At 39.0% G+C, this 18,206-nt stretch overlaps 1 protein-coding gene across 1 annotated transcript in view; it reads right to left on the bottom strand.

Annotated features, from left to right (window-relative positions):
• The window catches only part of Brinp1 (BMP/retinoic acid inducible neural specific 1), a 180,205-nt gene that overhangs the window by 67,627 nt on the left and 94,372 nt on the right, over positions 1–18,206 (bottom strand). Inside the window, 1 exon segment of the mRNA XM_005075105.4 lies at positions 3,648–3,838. Coding sequence (XP_005075162.1) covers positions 3,648–3,838 — 191 coding nt within the window.

The following is an 18,206-nucleotide window of genomic DNA, read 5'->3' as shown; positions in this document are numbered from 1 at the left end:
AAGGTGAAATGAGTCAGTTCCCTCCGGACTTACAGCTGGCAGAAGCAAACCTTAGATCAAAAGGGGTTAATGGACTTCTTGCTGCATTATTAAGACTTAATTTCGTGTGTATTAAGAGAATGTGCTGTTTGGAGCTGCATTCCCACTTGGGCATTTCTGCAAATTGCCTCTTCACCCACGTGGGCCTCTTCACAGTCTTCTCGTCCTCCAGCATCTTCGCCTCACTGTCTGCAGCATCTTTCCTCAGAGGGACACAGCAAGACTCAGACACACAGAGGATAGAAAGAGTTGGGAGTCTGTCCTTTTGCCCTTTCATCAATGGAAAATACTGCTCTGGGGAGGGACTGAGGAGACTGTACACAGGGATGTTGCGTCATCCCATCCCTCCTCCTTTCTTTAGAGACATTATGATTTAATTTGCAGGCCTCTTCTCAGTCAAATGAAAGTTTTTGGACATGCAGTGTGGGGAATACCAAGAATACTCACAAAAAATCCCCACAAATAACTGAGGAAAATGAGCCCACATACTCACATCTAAAAAAGTATGAATGCAGTAATATAACCCCATACAAGTAAAAGCTCACATATAAGCTATATGCATGTTTCATACTTGCTTGTATGTGAGACTGTGCATATAGATATACCCAGGGATAGTCACTCATAGTCAGGCTTTGGAAGGCATCCATGTCTGCCTGTTAAACAGGAAAGGACATACTCCACTCATGCATGTAAACTTAGTCAGGCACATCCGACAGATTACTAGTCTGCAAGATGTTTTCTCTGCCCCAAAGCATGGTTTTCAGAGGGACTAAGGAAAACTATTACATGTAGTCCCAGACACAGATTTTTGTGTCTACATTATCAGATCATTCACATGGAGTATTTTTGTGAATTTAACAATTTCCATTAAAATTTGAAGAGCAGTGGAAACGCCTAAGCTGTGGGTCCCTCTTCCAGCTCGAATGCACACTTCCCACTCCCTGTCCTTCTGTTTCCCTAAAAAGCTCAACAAATGCTCTTCCTGTCCTGTACATGACAGTTCAAGGCTCATCTTTTGTTATTTAATTATGCCCTTAGGAACTTACTTGACACCTCAAAAGGTTTATCAAAGCATTTCTTCTCTATGAATACAGTGCTCCTAGAGAGAAAAAAAAACCTATAATAAATAATATTATCTACACTTCTTTCTGTAGCGATAGGGAAATGGATATCCCGACAAAAAAGTGAGTTTTGGGAATACCTCCCACTCTTCTAGCGAGTGACGGGCTATGGCTTCAAACACAGGGTTCCCTGAGGTCTTTAGCTCCGTTAAATAATAACAGTGAGGATAGTGACAACAGCAATACCAATTTGTTAGCTGCCAGTATGCTAAGAATTTTCTTCCCTGCAGCCATGGGCCAGAGTTTGCTAAGAACTTTTAATACATCGTTTTGTTTTTAATCCTCACAGTATGTCTTTAAAAAAAAAAGATTATTATGACTAGGTACAAAAAGGAAACTGAGGCACAGAGAAATGAATATTTGCACAAGTGGTACTAAGCTGATAAAAATTATGGGGCAGACGTAGGAAGTGGGAGATCTTATTCTAGATCCTGTCATTTTCTTTACAACTCCTCCCAAACCCTTGCCTCGTAGGGCAACAGAAGGCCCCTCAGAAATACTTTTTCAAATGCAAGCAAATGAGTGGATGAGTGAAATAGTGGTATATAAAGGATCTCACAGTTTCTAACTCACAGGATTTGATCAACAGTAAATCTCTTTCTCCTCCATGCTCAGGCCTGCCACAGTGAGCCTTGAAAGAACATTAAGGGACCACTGTCCAACACCAGATTTCAATCCAATGCTTTGCATATTTTAAAGCATTGTGTTGTAAAAACAGGATAGGAACATGGTTCTGTGAATAATTTACCACCTTGCCTCAGAGAAATTAAAAGTATATTTCATGGAGGAAAAGAAAATTGCCCTTTGTTACTTGGGATTTCCAAAGACTGAGACCAAATCATAGCTTATAAGAAAAGAGCCGAATTAGTAGCAACAACTTTTTTTCCCAGCATTCACAGGAAAGGGCAGAGGTGAACACCACGCTCTGGTGAACACACCTCTTCTCACTTTACAGTCAAGTATAATTCATACTAATGATTCCAATTGAGAGTCCCAATTAATTTAATACCTGCTTAACAAGAGCTGTAAATAAATGTCGATCAGTTGGTTGTTGGGGTGGATAGGTAGTTTGATGAGTGACCAAGCTGTTTAAAGAAATAACTGATACTTAATTTTAAGAATAATGACCAGGAAACCTTAATTTTTCACTTAGCTGTGGTATTTATTAGCTATAACACCTCTGGGCCTGATTTTGTTATTTATAAAATAGAAGTATTATGATTTAACTTGTAGCTTGGAGAAATATAAAATGTCTACACTGCAGCTATCTACATCAGTTAGTGGCTAAAATGGTTCTAACGGTGAATGAATTTATCCAGTCAACATCTCTACTCATATTCCCCATGTTATCAGATTATTGAACTTCCATTCATCAAACTGTATACAAAATTTCTGGGGACATGCCTTAGTAAGCAACCTCTTGCTGTGCAAGAATGAGGACCTAAGTTTGATTTCCCAGAACCTACGTAAACAGGTAGCCATGAGAGCATATACCTGTAATCTAAGACAGAAAGCAACTCTCCCCTATGTCAATTTCTGGACTCCATGCATACATATGCAGACACATTGCTGACATCAATGAGCATGTACGTGCTTACAAATTAACAGTGTATAGTTAGCCTGGAAAACACTGCCACCTGCATTTATCAAGCCAATCCCTATTGAATTAAATGCCATTGCTCCCATGAGCCTAATCCTGAATATCCCAAAGGAAAAGACTCCTATTGGGATCACACCTCTGTCTGTCCAACAAAATAGTAATTGCTTTTCCTGGCATGGTCCATAACTAAGTACATCTAAGCAGTTCTATATAGATGTTGAAACACCAAAGTTTTTCAGACAGTACAGTGAACATAGGCACTGAAGGAAAAAAAAAGAAAAATAAACCACCGTGGTGCTTCAGGCATATGAAATGATACATTCAGGCAGGACACTTAACCTAAATGGCCCAGTTTGTACCAGTTCCCATAATTCCATTGTCTTTTCATTGGTTTCATTCTGCTCCCTTTCCTCATCTCTCACAGATGGATTGCCCTGAAAGGGAATATAGGGAAGGCTGAGTAGAGCAAAGCAATTGCCCTACTTTTCTGTTAACCTATTCCAAGCCCATATAAGATGCATATGGTAGTCCACTTATATAATGCTAACCTCAGATATCACCCCTTAATGTTGACTTAAACAACAACAAAAATTGCTAAAAATTCCTGACATTTAATTTTCTTGAGATTAGATACCATGATGACAGTGATCACGTGAAGCATTGCTAACAGTTCTTTGAAAGGTTAATTCATATTTCCACAAGAATTAGTGCTCCCAAAATAGACTTTGTGGCAATGTAGATTATCTCTTCAGACATAATCACAGCAGCCAAGGTGACTGGTACCCCTGGAAATACATAGTTTGGGGTGATATATAATGAGGTGAATATGTCTTGGCTCTCAGAGAATCTCATTCACTTGTCATCCTTTATATAAAATGATGTCCTACCTCCCAATGTAGCAGAGATGAGCAGGTGGGTGCCGTATTTTTTGATGATGGTATCAATGAACTGCTGAGTGGTGGGCCTCCGGCCAAGCAGACGGATGCTTCTTTGAAACTCCGGCATGAGGGGCACTGGATGGCGAACAAGGTCTCTCCTTTCTATGGCTGTGTTCCTCACCTTCCAACGGGCAAACTCCCTGGGCAGGAGAAATAAGCAAGATTACTCAGTCTTCATTTGTAGCCATGAGCCAAAGACCATCCATCCATCCTGTTGCTGGAGTTTCCTATGACAATTTGGCCCCAAATAAGCACACTAAGACATGTTAATTATAAACTGTTGGCCAATTATTAGGGCTTCTTATTGGCTAACACTCTCTTAATAAATAACTCACTCCTATTAATCTAAGTATTTCCACATGGCCTTATCTTACTCCTTCCTCTGCTACATGACTTATCTCTTGCTGTGGGGCGGAGAGGAGGGTTCTCTCTCTTTCTGCCTATAATTCCCAGAACTCTCCTTGTCTCCTAGCCCCACCTATCTTCCTGCTTCTATTGGGTAAACAGTGTTTTATTCATCTATCAATAAGAGAAGCATATATATAGAAGAACATCCCCCATCACCATTCCAGACAAGTACCTCTCCTAGATGAAAGAGAATCTACAGTTACTTCCAGTTTGGTTTTTTTTTCCACATTGTATCCAACAATGTAGTCAAGTTAGCCTGGAATTAACCTTATGGCCCTGACAACTATTGCGCTCATGATAGTTCTGGTTCCTCTTCTCAAGTACTAGGATGACAACTGTCTTCAGCTCTATAATTGCTTTTTATATTTGCTATGTGACACTTTCCTTTAAGATGTACAGCCCTCTGTAACCCACAATGTTTATTGAGAATCATTGTGATTATTAGGCTACTTAGAGCCAAGGTCAGGCCCTGAAGCTTCTTGTATAAAGAATACAAATGGAAAGACTGAGTTAAATAAAATAATAATTGTGATCTATAGACAATAAATGTTTGAGGTGATGGTTTTTATGCATTACAGTCAACAGGGTTAGCAATCTCATTATTTTGTTTATCACACTACTCATGGAAGAACAGATTGCTATCCATTTCTGATTCCTTTTAGATGAACTAGATATCCAATCCCACCTACTTACTTGCCAGTCACTCTCATTAGACTGTAAATGCATTAAACAAATAGAAAATTATCATTTAATCCCAGACTCACACACTAATCACCTCAGGAATGTTCTGTATGGCAGGATTTAATCCAAATCTTGAAGGGAGAATGAAGAAGCAAGTGATGAAACAATGTAAGGGAAGCAGGAAGAGAAGTAGTGAGGGAAGCGTGTACAGAAACAAGCAATGGACAGACTCTAAGCACAAAGCTACCTGATACCCAGCATTTCACAAAGTAAGTGTAGGGCCCAGAATTCCTGATAATGCTATGCTTCAATGTGAGTTCACAGAACATATTATTTGGAAGGAAGAAAGCAATATTCCAAATACCATATGAAGAAAATAGGAATCTCCCCTCTTCATTTAATATAGAAATGATCAACACAGGTAAGCAATGAATGCAAATATTGTTCAACCTGCTGAAAATTCTGTGCTACAGCATTGGACAAAGCATTTTCTTTCTCCATACATCATTCTTCATCTATAAAACTCAACAAACACTATTTCCTACTGCTGGTATGGGGAATCTATGAAAGATAGTATGAAAATGCCTTGAGAAACTTCATGACATTACTCTAATATGGAACATTTTTTAAATAAATTTATCTTTTCAAAAATATTGCCAGGTATTCACTTATAAATCATTAAAGGCACATTCATTGTGAACTTGAAATATGCAAACTAGGACAAAAAACAGGCTTTTGATTCAGGTTGTTTTTGTGCTCTCAGCAGTTACCATTTTTACCAATGATGCAGCTTGCCTGGAGTGACTGTCTCTCTGATCTGCATTGGATACAGAGTCTGTCCCTTGAGATAAATACAACAGGTCATCCCAGATAAATGATGAAAACCAACATTTAATGAAAAGTGCTTTCTCTCTCTCTCTCTCTCTCTCTCTCTCTCTCTCTCTCTCTCTCTCTCTCTCTCTGTCTGTCTCCTCTCCTCTCCTTTTACAGCAGTATAGGAGAAATAGATGAAGACAGGAGAAGACAAAACAGAACAATATGAGAATCATGCCAGAATAAGATCTGATAATTCAGTGGTGGTTTCTGAACCTTCACTTTTAGAAACCTGAATTTGGAAGATTTGAAATCAAAATACATCTATGAGACAGAGGAGCTATGATCCATATTTGCATATGTGATTGCTGTCCATGACTCTGAATAAAGGTCAAATTCCAAAGCAACATGAGGCATCATAGAAAGGTATTCAAGTCAATCAAATGCAATCAACAAACCCCTAAAGGGTACCTATGATCACATTACAGCACCTGTACTGTGGGACATACAGTCTAACAGACAAAGGATAGCACTTCAAGACTGTTGTAGATTAAGTTGTACTGGACACACGGAAGAATATGAGTAGCCCATGTCTTTGAGGAACAGTTCTGAATGGAAGGTATGTGAATACTCTATTTTGAAGTTGGAATATGGTGTTGATTAATAGAAATGCAACCCAAAGCTTTATCCATGTGGATACAAGGATAGAAGCAAAGGCAGGGATCACTATAGTTAGAAGGTAGTATAGGAGCGTCAGAGAGGAAGGGAGGAAGTATGGGGGGGTTGGTATTAGGAAATAGGATACAACAGGAGGGCTAGCTAGGTCTATGGAAGACTTTGAAGAGCCAGCAATGAAGTAAGATAGTAAGTTAGATTTTAATCCCAGTGAGTCCTGGACTCAGCAATTTTGCTTCTACTAAGGAATATGAAAGTGATAGCATAGTGCTTCATGATTAAGTTATAATATCCCATACTATCATCTTCTCTTTGTGTCCTCTCTCTCTCTCTCTCTCTCTATATATATATATATATATATTTTTTTTTGCACACTATCACACTGTAAGAAGTTCCATGGAGAAAGTCATATAGAAAGTACTCTAACCCAATAGAAGCTTCCAATCAACAGTTTCTGACAGCCTTAGATCTGGAAATAAATGAGTCTTAATAGTGATTATGTGCATAAACTGGGAAATTGATCTCTACCAGCACAGCTAGATGATGACTGAAGCCTTGTGAGATACCCACCCAGACTGCTAACCAGCATTAAGATGCTATTGTTGTTTTATGTCACTAAATTGTGGGTAAACCTATTATTCAACCATTGATGATTAATATGAGGTAAGTTGAGTTACAAGCTATGTCTGACAAGAGTCTTTCTGCAGTAGCTTATGCTTTATACTAAAAAATTATTTATACAATAAATATATGTATGTAAGCATGCATTTAAGAAACCAGTCACATAATTTTCTACATATTTATTGGAATCTTACTTCTGTGGTCTTCTTTTCTTTTTTTTTTGCCTGAAAATTACTAACAGCAGATACTGTATGTTCTTTTATTTATTTATTTTTCAGTTTAAATTTAGATAAGAAACAAGGTTGATTCACAAGTCAGCTCCAGATCCCTCTCCCTTTCCCTACCCTCCTCCCGTGCCTCCCCCACAACCCCCCATAATCCCCTCATTTCCCCAGGGAGGGTGAGGCCCTCCATGGTGGCGTCCATAGTCTGTCATTTCACATAGGGCAGGGCCTAGACCCCTTCCCCAAGAGTTCAGGCAATGTGTGGTCTTCTTTTTGCATGTAAAATTTCTTATGTACCTCAAAATGAATATTTATCTACACACATAAGGTGTTAAGTTAACTTGCGAAGGATCACTCAGATAGTTTGTCATGCATGACTAGTAGCTAATGTAACCAAACTTTCCCCTTATTTCTGCATTTAATGTAAATATTGAGAAAATACATAGAAAGAACCACCAGAGATATAGAAGACTGATGCCACCCTCATTGATCAACAAAGCAAAGAATAATTTATTCTCTAATAACCTCCACAGACTTTGGGACACTCACTAGATAAATATCCAGGACTCACTATGGGTGTTGCTTCTGAAGAAAACAGGAAAGAAGTCAACATCAAGTTCCCAATTATTCTTTCATGTAGTAGATGTAAGACTTGTAAGAATAAAAGGCACATGACATCCTAAACATGTTTCCAGGTCCATTTAAAAGGCTTGGATATGGTACTGGAGAAATGGTTCAGCTGTTAGGAGAGCTTACTGCCCTGGCAGAAGACCAGAGTTTGATTCCTTATACCTAATAGCAGCTCACAATGGATTGTAACCCCAGCTCTAGGAGACCTGGATGCCTCTGGCCTCCATAGGCATTATTATTCATGTATACACTCATATGTATGTGTGTGGACATACATACACATATGCATAATTAAATAAATATAAATAATAAAATAAATCTAGTAAGGAAGGAGAGAAGGGAGGAAGGAATTAGCTTCATGTGTGGGACTCCCTGCTCAACTCTAAATTGAGGGAGGGTGGAAGTGGCTGATTTCGGAGCAAAGTTTGCAAACTCTGATCTGTTCTTGTAATCATAATTTTAGTAAAGGGATCCAAAAGGAATGGTCCCCAATACAGCCTATTGACAGGGGATAGTGGGAATAGAGGGTATCCAAAAATTCTGTGCAAATTGATGTTTGAATGAAACAAGATTTGGCCATACAAATTTCAGAAAGGGTGATGGTTTTAAGAAAAAAAAGAAAGATAATGAGAAGGGATAGGGCACATAGAAAGAGAAGTGGATGTGGATGTGTGTGCATATACATGTCAATAATATTATCACATGACTTCTCTGGGATGAATATTTTAATGTCCTCTCCATGGATCCCTAATGAGGCTGCAGGGCTGGGAAACATGTGGTTCTCAGTTTAGACATGCAGTTAGTACCAGAACTCTCTCTCTCTCCTCTCTCTCTCTCTCTCTCTCTCTCTCTCTCTCTCTCTCTCTCTCTCTGTCTCTCTCTCTGTCTCTCTCTCTCTCTCTCTCTCTCTATCTCCCTGTGTGTGTGTCTATGTATCAGAAAGTTAAACTGTTATTAGCTCTTGTAAAATTCAGACTGCAACATACATTCTGTATGTATGTGTTCATGTATATACACAGTGCTGTGTGTGTATTTGTGAGTGTGTGTGTTTGTGTGCGTGTGCGTGTGTGTAGGCTAGAGGACCTTACTTTTTGAGTCAGTGCTTCTTGATGAACCCATAGCCTACAGATTTAACTAGACTGGTTGACTAGAAAACTCTAGGGATCCAACTTTCTTTTCCCTGACACTCTATACTAAGACAACAGATTCATACCACTACACATTCATTTTTAATTGCATGCTAAAGATTTCAATACAACTCTTCATACTTCATGGAAAATGGTTTAGCCCTGATACGTCCCTCCTATCACACCAACACTGTTACTTTTTTTTGTTTTGTTTTACAAGACAGGCTTTCTCTGTATTGTTTTGGAGGCTGTTGGTCCAGCCGGGCCTGGAAATCACAGAGATCCGCCTGCCTCTGCCTCCTGAGTGCTGGGATTAAAGGCCTGTGCCCCAACACTGTTATTTTTAAAACACACATTTTTTAAAAATTACTAGGTGTGTGTGTGTGTGTGTGTGTGTGTGTGTGTTTGGGTGCGTGGGTGTGCGTACCCACGCACATGTATGGGGGAAAATTTGAGGGAGTGAGTCCTTTCCTTCTACTATGTTTGTCTTGTTGGTTGAACTCAGGTAATCAAGGTGGCCACCAAGTGCCTTTATTGCCTTTAGGTGGGATGCCAACTATGTCTCCATAGGGCAATGACTCCGACTAAACATGTTCAGAGACTAATTTATGAAGCTCTGTAGCAACTATAGGGATGCTAGGGCTAAAACAGTAACAAGAACAGAATTCTAGAATTGTAGTATACTTTTCCCAAAATGAACTCCAGTAAGTAGACTCCACACCACTTTGATCTGTTCTTATACATGCAGTTGAAAAGATAACTATGTATCCGTGATTTCTGTGCTTGCGGTTATTCCAGCCCTTAAGTTGAAGAAGTAAACAAATAGATTTTAAAAAGATTTGCTTTAAAACAGTTTATATTCTTGTGAGAACAGATATATTTCAAAGAAACCAGAATGTGGGGAGACTGTTGTTCAGACAAATAAGGAAAGAGAAAGAATGAGTTGTCCAGGCATTCTATATTGTGATTGAAATAGGACTTTCTCATTTGAAAAAAAAATTGAAGGAAATGAGAAATCATGGAGCCATCTGGTGGTTGAAGACTGATTTGCAGTGAAAGAAGAGTGGGTGCAAAGATCCTGAGGTAGGAATAATATTACCTTATGTGGGGATCATTAAGGAGGCAGGCAGAGTGGAGCAGAAGCAGCAGTATTAATGATCAATGACATAAAACCAAGCAACATGATTATGTGAGATTGGAAGAGTATAGACATTGAAATTCTCTGTTAGCCTCAACAAAAATTAAACTGGACACTACACAGGTTAGGCAAACAGCATGCCACTGAGCTATATTTTGAGTCCTCATTATAAAATCTGTCATATAAAATGCTAAGAGACTGTTTTCAGCCAATTCAATCTGATTGTATTCGAAGGACAGGAGTCAGAGAAGTGTTTTCAGAAAAGGACCAGATTTTAAATTCATTAGGCATCACAAACAACTACTCAAATCCATTCCTGTGCTTTGGAGCAGTTACTGGTAATATGTAAACAAGCAAATATAACTATATTCTAATAAAATAATATTTACAGACGTTAAGTGACAGGCTAGATTATGCCTGTGGAGAGTATAAACCCTTCTTTTGAAAGCTTCATTTTGACCCCATTCATAGAAGATATCAAAATCAATTTGCCCAATTCATGGATTGGAAAATGGAATGTCAAAAAGCTTAAATTATAAACCCAAGAAAAGAGAGAGCAAAAGACTAAAATGATTTAATCAGAGCCTGTGGCTCCTAACTGCAGGTGCTGGTGACTTACCATGTACCATGCCACCTGAGAACAAGTAAGATAAAATAAAGTGAAACAAGGAAGAAATGCTGCCTATTTGCTCTGCCAGCCCTGGAACAATTTCATGGAAGTGCTTAGTGACTTGAGAACAACATAAAATAGATCTTTCCTTCGGATCCCACAGAGTAAGTAAGTCCCCCTGCAGGAAAAGGAAGAACCTACCATGACACAGGATAGGCAGAATATGCTTATGCCCAATTAAGCATCCCAGCAGGATAGGTGAACCAATTAGACTGAGATTTAAAAAAAGGATTCTGGATGGAAGTCATGAAGTGTCTACCACAAGACTGAAAGCAGGAGGGTGAGTGATGACAAGGACAGTGCATGGAGGAAGAATGGAACCTCAGGGGCAGGGTTTAAGGAGAGCCTGAAAGGAAGGTGTAAGTCCTAGGCTTTCATTTAGAATAAGCATCACCTATATAGAAAAACTCTTCATCCTCTTTAATAACTCTTTGCTTTTGTATTCTCATTCTCTCTCTCTCTCTCTCTCTCTCTCTCTCTCTCTCTCTCTCTCTCTCTCTCTCTCTCTGTCTCTCTCAATACTTTGAATGCACATTGCACTGAAGTGGGCGAAATGGTTATCAAAATAGGCATGAATCAGACTGTACAGAGATGTGTCCCCTCCCACACAGTAATGCCTTCATCTGCTACATAAAACTGATAGAATAAGATCACCTGCATCCCTGACTCCTTCAGCCTAGGAATTGAAGATAGTAATTCTAGGCTTTGTCACCTGACTGTGGTACCTACTGTTTACAGTCTATGAAACGTAAATAGTAACTCAGAGGGATGTATTCAGCTTGACTAAATCATAAAACACAGCACCTAATGCAGCCAGGCCTCAATAATATGTTAATGTGGTATTTTTCCAAAGCATCATATTTTATCATTTTTAAAATTCAAAAAAGGAGGCAGAAATATTATAAGTGGGTAAAAGTACTTTCTGGACAAGCATGATGAACTGAATTTAACCTTTATGGTAAATGATTCTGTGGACCCCCCCCACACAACATTTTACACCACACCACACCTCATGTAAAACCCCAAGATTCTGGAGGGTAGAGGCAGAATGATAGCTGGGACCTTCTGACTAGCTTGTCCAACTGAATTAATTCAGTGAGAAACCTTGTCTCAAGAGAATTAGGTAGCAAGTGATAAAGCAGGGTGCCTTAATATATTCCTCTGACCTATAAGCGTGGGTGGGTATACAATTATGCACCTCCCCACACATGTAGGCATACACACAGGGACACACACACAACACAAGGGCATATCCATTACATGTACACATACATACAAGTAATAATAACAGCATAAAATGTAGAGGATAAAGGAAAAATAATCAACAGGAAAGGAAGTCTAGGTGAAAATATCACACCAGAGTGATTCTATGCAATCCAGAACACTTGAAGAGTGTGAACTATCAGTATCTTTGAGTATGCCTATATTCAAAAGACAACAATAAATCATAGCCAAGAGGAATGCAGTCAAGAAGATAGCAGGGTGGCTGTTGCTTAATGTCTTCTGAGAAATATAGATTCTCTGAGTTCATGGTAAGTCACGATCACCTGCTATAGTTTCCTAGGGAGACAAAGGCAGTGAATTCTGAGTGATGTCCTCAAAACAAACCCTCTGGAGAGTCTGAGTGGCTCTAGGAAGCCTGATATCTATGTGAGAACAGTACTCAGTAAAGCGACTGCATGAGGGTCAAACCCATTATGATGTAGGTATGCACTTCTCTGTGGTTTTGAATTCATCCAAAGAAACAACTTAGAATATTTTATAGACACTTTACGTCCAATAAATGTTTGTTGAAAGCATGATTGATTGCAGTTGCACGATGTTTGCATTTATTTATTCCTGGATGGCTTGTCCTTTTGGTTGCATTAGCTAATCACTTGGAAATAGAATAAAAAGAAGTCTCAGAGTTACAGTGTGATGGAGAAGAACTCTGAGACTGCTTCAGATATTGTTAGCAGCAAATTATCCCCAGAGATGAACAAGGGGAATCGCAGAGGAGGAGGGTAAGGAGACAAAATCATTGCACTGAGAAGAGAAGCGAGGGCATTTCTCTTGCCTGCTGTTCCCATTCTCTCCCACAGATCCCCAGCCAGCTCAAGTAAAGGTGAATCCAAGGGCACATGTGAAGTAGAAATGATGCATTTTAACGAGCAAGGGTGTCGGTGCCAAATCCCCTGCCTGCATTCATGCCCCAGAATGTAAGAGAGAGGACAGTTGAGGAGCCATGCCATCCAAGTGAATCTTTCAGAGAATTCTGGCTCAGAAATGGCAAAAAGAGAAAAGCATGCAAAAAAGAAAAAAATGTATAAAAAGAATGAAGTATCTCTGAAAATGTGATTATGAATATACTGTTTTCATTACAGGTAAGTACATTGGGTTAAGTTTAGAGAATAAAATAAGTTTTGCTTAGAATTTGCATGTCTCTTTTCCAAAGTGTGTTCATTTAAGTAATGATATTTTTAAAATTTAATGTACATGTTCATATGTACCACAACATAGATGTGGTGGGTCACAAACTTGCAACAGTTGGTTCTCTCTTACTCCATAAATTCTGAGTATAGAACTCAGGGCTTCAGGCATGGTAACAAGTGAATCAGTCTGCTGAGCCATCTCACTCACACAAATTATCACAATTTGATTCTGGTACCAAATAAGAGCAGGCCTGAAGGTTCATAAGGAAACAAAAGTAGGAGAAATTAGAGTGTCCAATCAGGAGAAAATAATACTTGAATGGAGCTAATCTTCTATCTGAGTAAATACTTAAGAAGCAGAAGAATAGAATCACATGCAAAAACGACACAAATTTCCTATAAATGGACCATAACCAGAAACACAAATGGAAATCTTCATATCATGCTCTTTGTGAAAACAAGGACATGTGGATGTGATGGGAATTAATATTGGAGAAGGCAGCAGGAAACCAACATTCTTTGCTACATATGGAGCAACCAGCACTTGCTGTGAAGCCCTGTGAACTTTCCCACCCACCTACTGCTTTCTACTAGAGAATCCAAACATGAAGATGGGAGAGATATTTAAGAAACCACCAAAGGATAGATATAATTTCACTATGTAGACAATCTAGGCTCAAAAGGAGAAGGAGTTGTCTCAAAGTTACAGCATCATTGATGGCATGATGGGTAAGACAGGGAAAAATGGAGGTTTCTTGTTTCAGATTCTGCATGCCCCACTCTAAAAATACCACTTCATTCCATGACTGAGATTTGTGGGTTCTGTAGAGCACCAAGCCCTGGGCACATCTTCACTACCATATATACTATCCCCTCACAAGAAGAACCTGGAAGCTCAAAAAGATTGTCAATCCCATCAGAGCAGAAGATACTGGACCTTAGGGAACTGAAGCCCTGCTTGGCAAATCTGTGTTAGAATATGGCTGGAAACCTAGCTACTCTGACTGTCCTGGTCTCTCCTCTGCTGAACTCAACACACCATGGAAGGAGACAATTGACTTTCCCAAATGTTTCACAAGGACACTGTGCTATGCTCCACAGGGCAAATTCAGGGTAGCAAAAACAGACAGACAGAGCAGGGCAGATGGTTCTGCTGGCAAAGTGCTTGCATGATGACCTAAGTTCTCTTCCCAAGTCCTCATGTGAAAAACCAAGAGAAACAGTGTAAGCTTCCAATTCAAGTCCTAGGGAAGACTGGAAAATTGTTACGGTCAAGTTTCAAAGAGAGACTGTGACACAAACATATAAAATGGAAAGCAGTTGAGGAAGACTCCCAAAAATGATGACAGGCTTTTATTCTAACAATCACATGTATTCATCATGTATGCATAAACACCCACAAGAATAGGTACATACTTACACAAACCATTATATATAACATACACTCACGCGCACACACACACACACACACACACACAGGTAGGGGAGGGGAGGGAGACTGAGAGAAGGAGAGAGAACAGATGCTTACTGTCTTATATATTTGAACAGAGGTCTTCTCCCAAAGATGCTATGGCACTGTGGAATGAGCACAAATTTTATAGCTAGGCAAATCTGCCTAGAGACACAGCAAGAAGATGTTCATTAGCTAAGGAATTGTGTGCACCTCTCTTGCCATCTCCAACCTTCTTCATCAGCAGAGTAGAAATATCAGGACTTACCCCGCAGGGTTGCTGGAAGGGTTAGACATAATGAATCCAATTAATCTGGCAGTAGTAGCTACTCAATAAACGTTAGCTCTTTATCCTTTGGCAAGGCATTCTAAAAGAGGAGTTTGTCGCATAACACATAACTTTTAATGGATATTTTAAATGATCTTAATATGCCTATGGGCTCCAGGGATTACACAAACTGCATATAAATAAAATATTTAAAATTCTGTTTACTCGATTTGTCTCTCCACTGATTTCCAAAGCATCTATTGTGAAAGCATGACTCATAACTAAATATAGATTAATAAAAGTTTGAAGCAGCAATTATTTTCCAATTATCCCAGATCCCACTAAAATATTGCAATTATATGAATTTTCTCTTTCAGATAACAAAATTTGAGAGCTTCAAGGGACCACAGAGAATGTCTTCAGCATTCTATCACTCATGAGATGGAAATATGGAGACTCTGAGAAAGGAAATTTTCCTGGAGTCACTCAGCTGTTAGCAAAAAGGATGATCTAAAAAAAATAACAGGTCTTTTTCTATCCAGGTCTCTTTTCATTTTCCTGGCCTACAGTCCATCTCTTCTTAAGAGAAAAAACATGCATGTTTTTCCCACAGCATGTACTACTGCATTTAATTACCAACTTCTTTCTTTGTGAAATATTTTAAGATTGAGAAGTATTGTCTTCTAGACCATAGCTGTCTCCAAATACAGCTCTCACCTATATTTCTCTCTCATTTTTTTTTCTTAAAGTGAACCCAAGGAACCCAGTGACAGAGAGAGAGGAGTGATGAGCAAATTGGCAAGGAATGGGCTGGCAAAACCAGCAGAGACGGCTGATCTGAACAGGGGAGTGCTCTTGGACCCCAGACCGACAGTGGGGAGGCCAGAATGGGACTGATCTGGACCCCCCAAATGTGAGTGTCAGTGAGAAGGCCTGGGCAACCTATGGGGCTCTGAGCTGTGGATCAGTGTCTATCCCTGGTATACAATCTGTCTTCATGTGCCTATGGCACAAAGAGAGATGCTCTCTCAGCCTGGACTCTTAGGGGAGTGCCTTGACCCTACCAAGAGTGAAATGATAGACTCTAGACATCCCCTATGTGGAGGGATTTGGCAATAGGGTGGGAGGGAGGGTGGAAGGGGAGTGCGGGAGGAGGGGAGGGAGAGGGAACTGGGATTGACATGTGAAACAAGCTATTTAAAATTAAAATAAAAAATGATTAAAAAAAAAAAAAAAAAAGAGAATCCATCCATGGCTCTGCTTTAAACTAGCTGAGAAATAAATTTTTTCCACTCATTCTATGCATAGGCAGTACATTTCTGGCCCTTTACTGGGAATTACAAAATCTAAAAACATCCTTTACTCAGCCTAAATATAGTCACTGTCCTTAAAAGACATTGATTTAATTCATGAGTTGAAAAATTATAGGCCACAGATTATCTTTTCCCCATGGCTTGTTATGTAAATAATATTTTGTTGGAAACCATTTCCAAGTTTTGCTCATGTGTACATTGCCTATAGCTGCTGCTGAAAAACACAAAGAGATGAGCACTCACGTCACAAAGCAAAAGGCCTTCTATGTGAAATATTCACTCTTTGGTCCTTTATAAAACCCATCTGCTGACATTGGCTTAACTCACTTGGTTAAGGGGTCAAATTACTTATTTTAAAGAAATAACCACGATTTCCAGATTAGAGGCTTATAGATTGAGCAAGAGATTAGTATATTGTTTATTTATTTATTTATTTATTTATTTATTTGTGGCCAAAGGATCCCTTGTTTCTAAAAATTTTTGACAACTTTCAGACAACATCAAACTGGAAAAGAAAGATGTTCTATTATGTATAGCCATACCTACTCCTACTGAAATAATTTTATGCTTTTTTCCATTATTTTGGTTGCAGCTGATTTGATATTTTTGTTTAAAAATTTCACTATATCGTCATGATCCTTCTTCCTTAGCTACTCCAGTGTTAAAATTATACTGGCACAATTTCAACCCCAAACATGGTCATTTCAATACCCACCAAGATGTCTAAAACACAAGTGACTAATGTACCCAGGTAACAACCATAAGAGAAACCAGCCTCTGAAATGAACTTTATAATCTGATGATCAAGGAAAGAGACTGACACTGAACATACAGATAGGCTCCAGCATCACCGCATGGGCATCTAAATCATCCTTTGGGTATCTGATTGACTGAAGACCACATTAAGAAGGAAGACACTATTAATTTTTCTAACTAGTGGCATCTGATTAGTTGCACTTCACAAAAACATGGCACCAATGTCTGAAATACAAATGGCTATAAATAACTGATAGAACAGCAGAGCCCTGATCAAGAAAGCACACTCTCTCTGTTAGAGTGGAGGAGAGGAGAATAGGATGCTTAGTGAGACCCAGGGAAGCCCCTGTCTTCTTCAAAGCTGAATAATTTACAAAGATGATTGACACATAATTATGGGTAGGATTGGTAATTGTAAAGATGGTTAGAAAGTGTCAGTGAGTCTGTCCTTAGTGAGAGGATTCCATGAATTATGGGGAGGGGTGAACATGGAACATTAAGAGCTGTCTTGTGAACCCCCAAGAGGAATGAAAACATGCCAGTGTGCAACCCATAATTGTTAAGACCACTGACATCTGTGTTAGTTTCACACATACCATGGTGACAGATAACAGTTCACAAGGATTTGCCTCTTTATCTTTTAGCTCTGGCAGAAGGATGTTCTAAAACATATTGGGAAATACCATCACAAAATTACAATGAGTCTGAATTTTATGAGATCTTTTCTCCTATAGCATTCACAAACTTTGCCCCTCCAAATTATCTTTTATTTTTTCTTCTTTCTTCATATGCCATTCTTAACTACTACTAACAAATTATTTGTGCTAAGCATAAAGTCATTTTGATGGCTAAATCCTACAAAGGCCATTGCCTGCAAGCTCACAAGCTCACTTTCCATAAAACAGTACTCAGTTTTGCTCTTCTCTGTTTCTGTCTCACTACCTCCTTTTGTTTCTGTCTCTCACATAGATGTACAAATAAACACCTCTCTCTTTCATCTGTCTGTCTCCCTCTCTGTGTGAGGGTCTGTATCTATGTCTCTTTGTCACTGTTTGTCTCACTGTCTTTGTCTGTGTCTCTCTCTCTCTCACACACACCAACACCTTTATTTTCTAGTATTGTACATGCTGTTTTTAGAGACTCATATGCAAATATATATATTAGGCATTAGATAGAGGCGATAATGTGCCAGACACCTTGTTATTTACCATAAGCATCACATGAGCTGTTTATGATGATGATTCTCATCTTATAGAAGAAATTCAGTATACAGATACCAACCAACTCTGACTATACTGTGCACATAACAGATCTGCTTTAGGA

This window comes from Mesocricetus auratus, unplaced genomic scaffold, assembly GCF_017639785.1.
Source record: "Mesocricetus auratus isolate SY011 unplaced genomic scaffold, BCM_Maur_2.0 Super-Scaffold_100014, whole genome shotgun sequence".
NCBI classification, from domain to species: Eukaryota; Metazoa; Chordata; class Mammalia; order Rodentia; family Cricetidae; genus Mesocricetus; species Mesocricetus auratus.
Note: the sequence above shows the minus strand (reverse complement) of the source record. Positions and strands in the feature narration are given on the sequence as shown.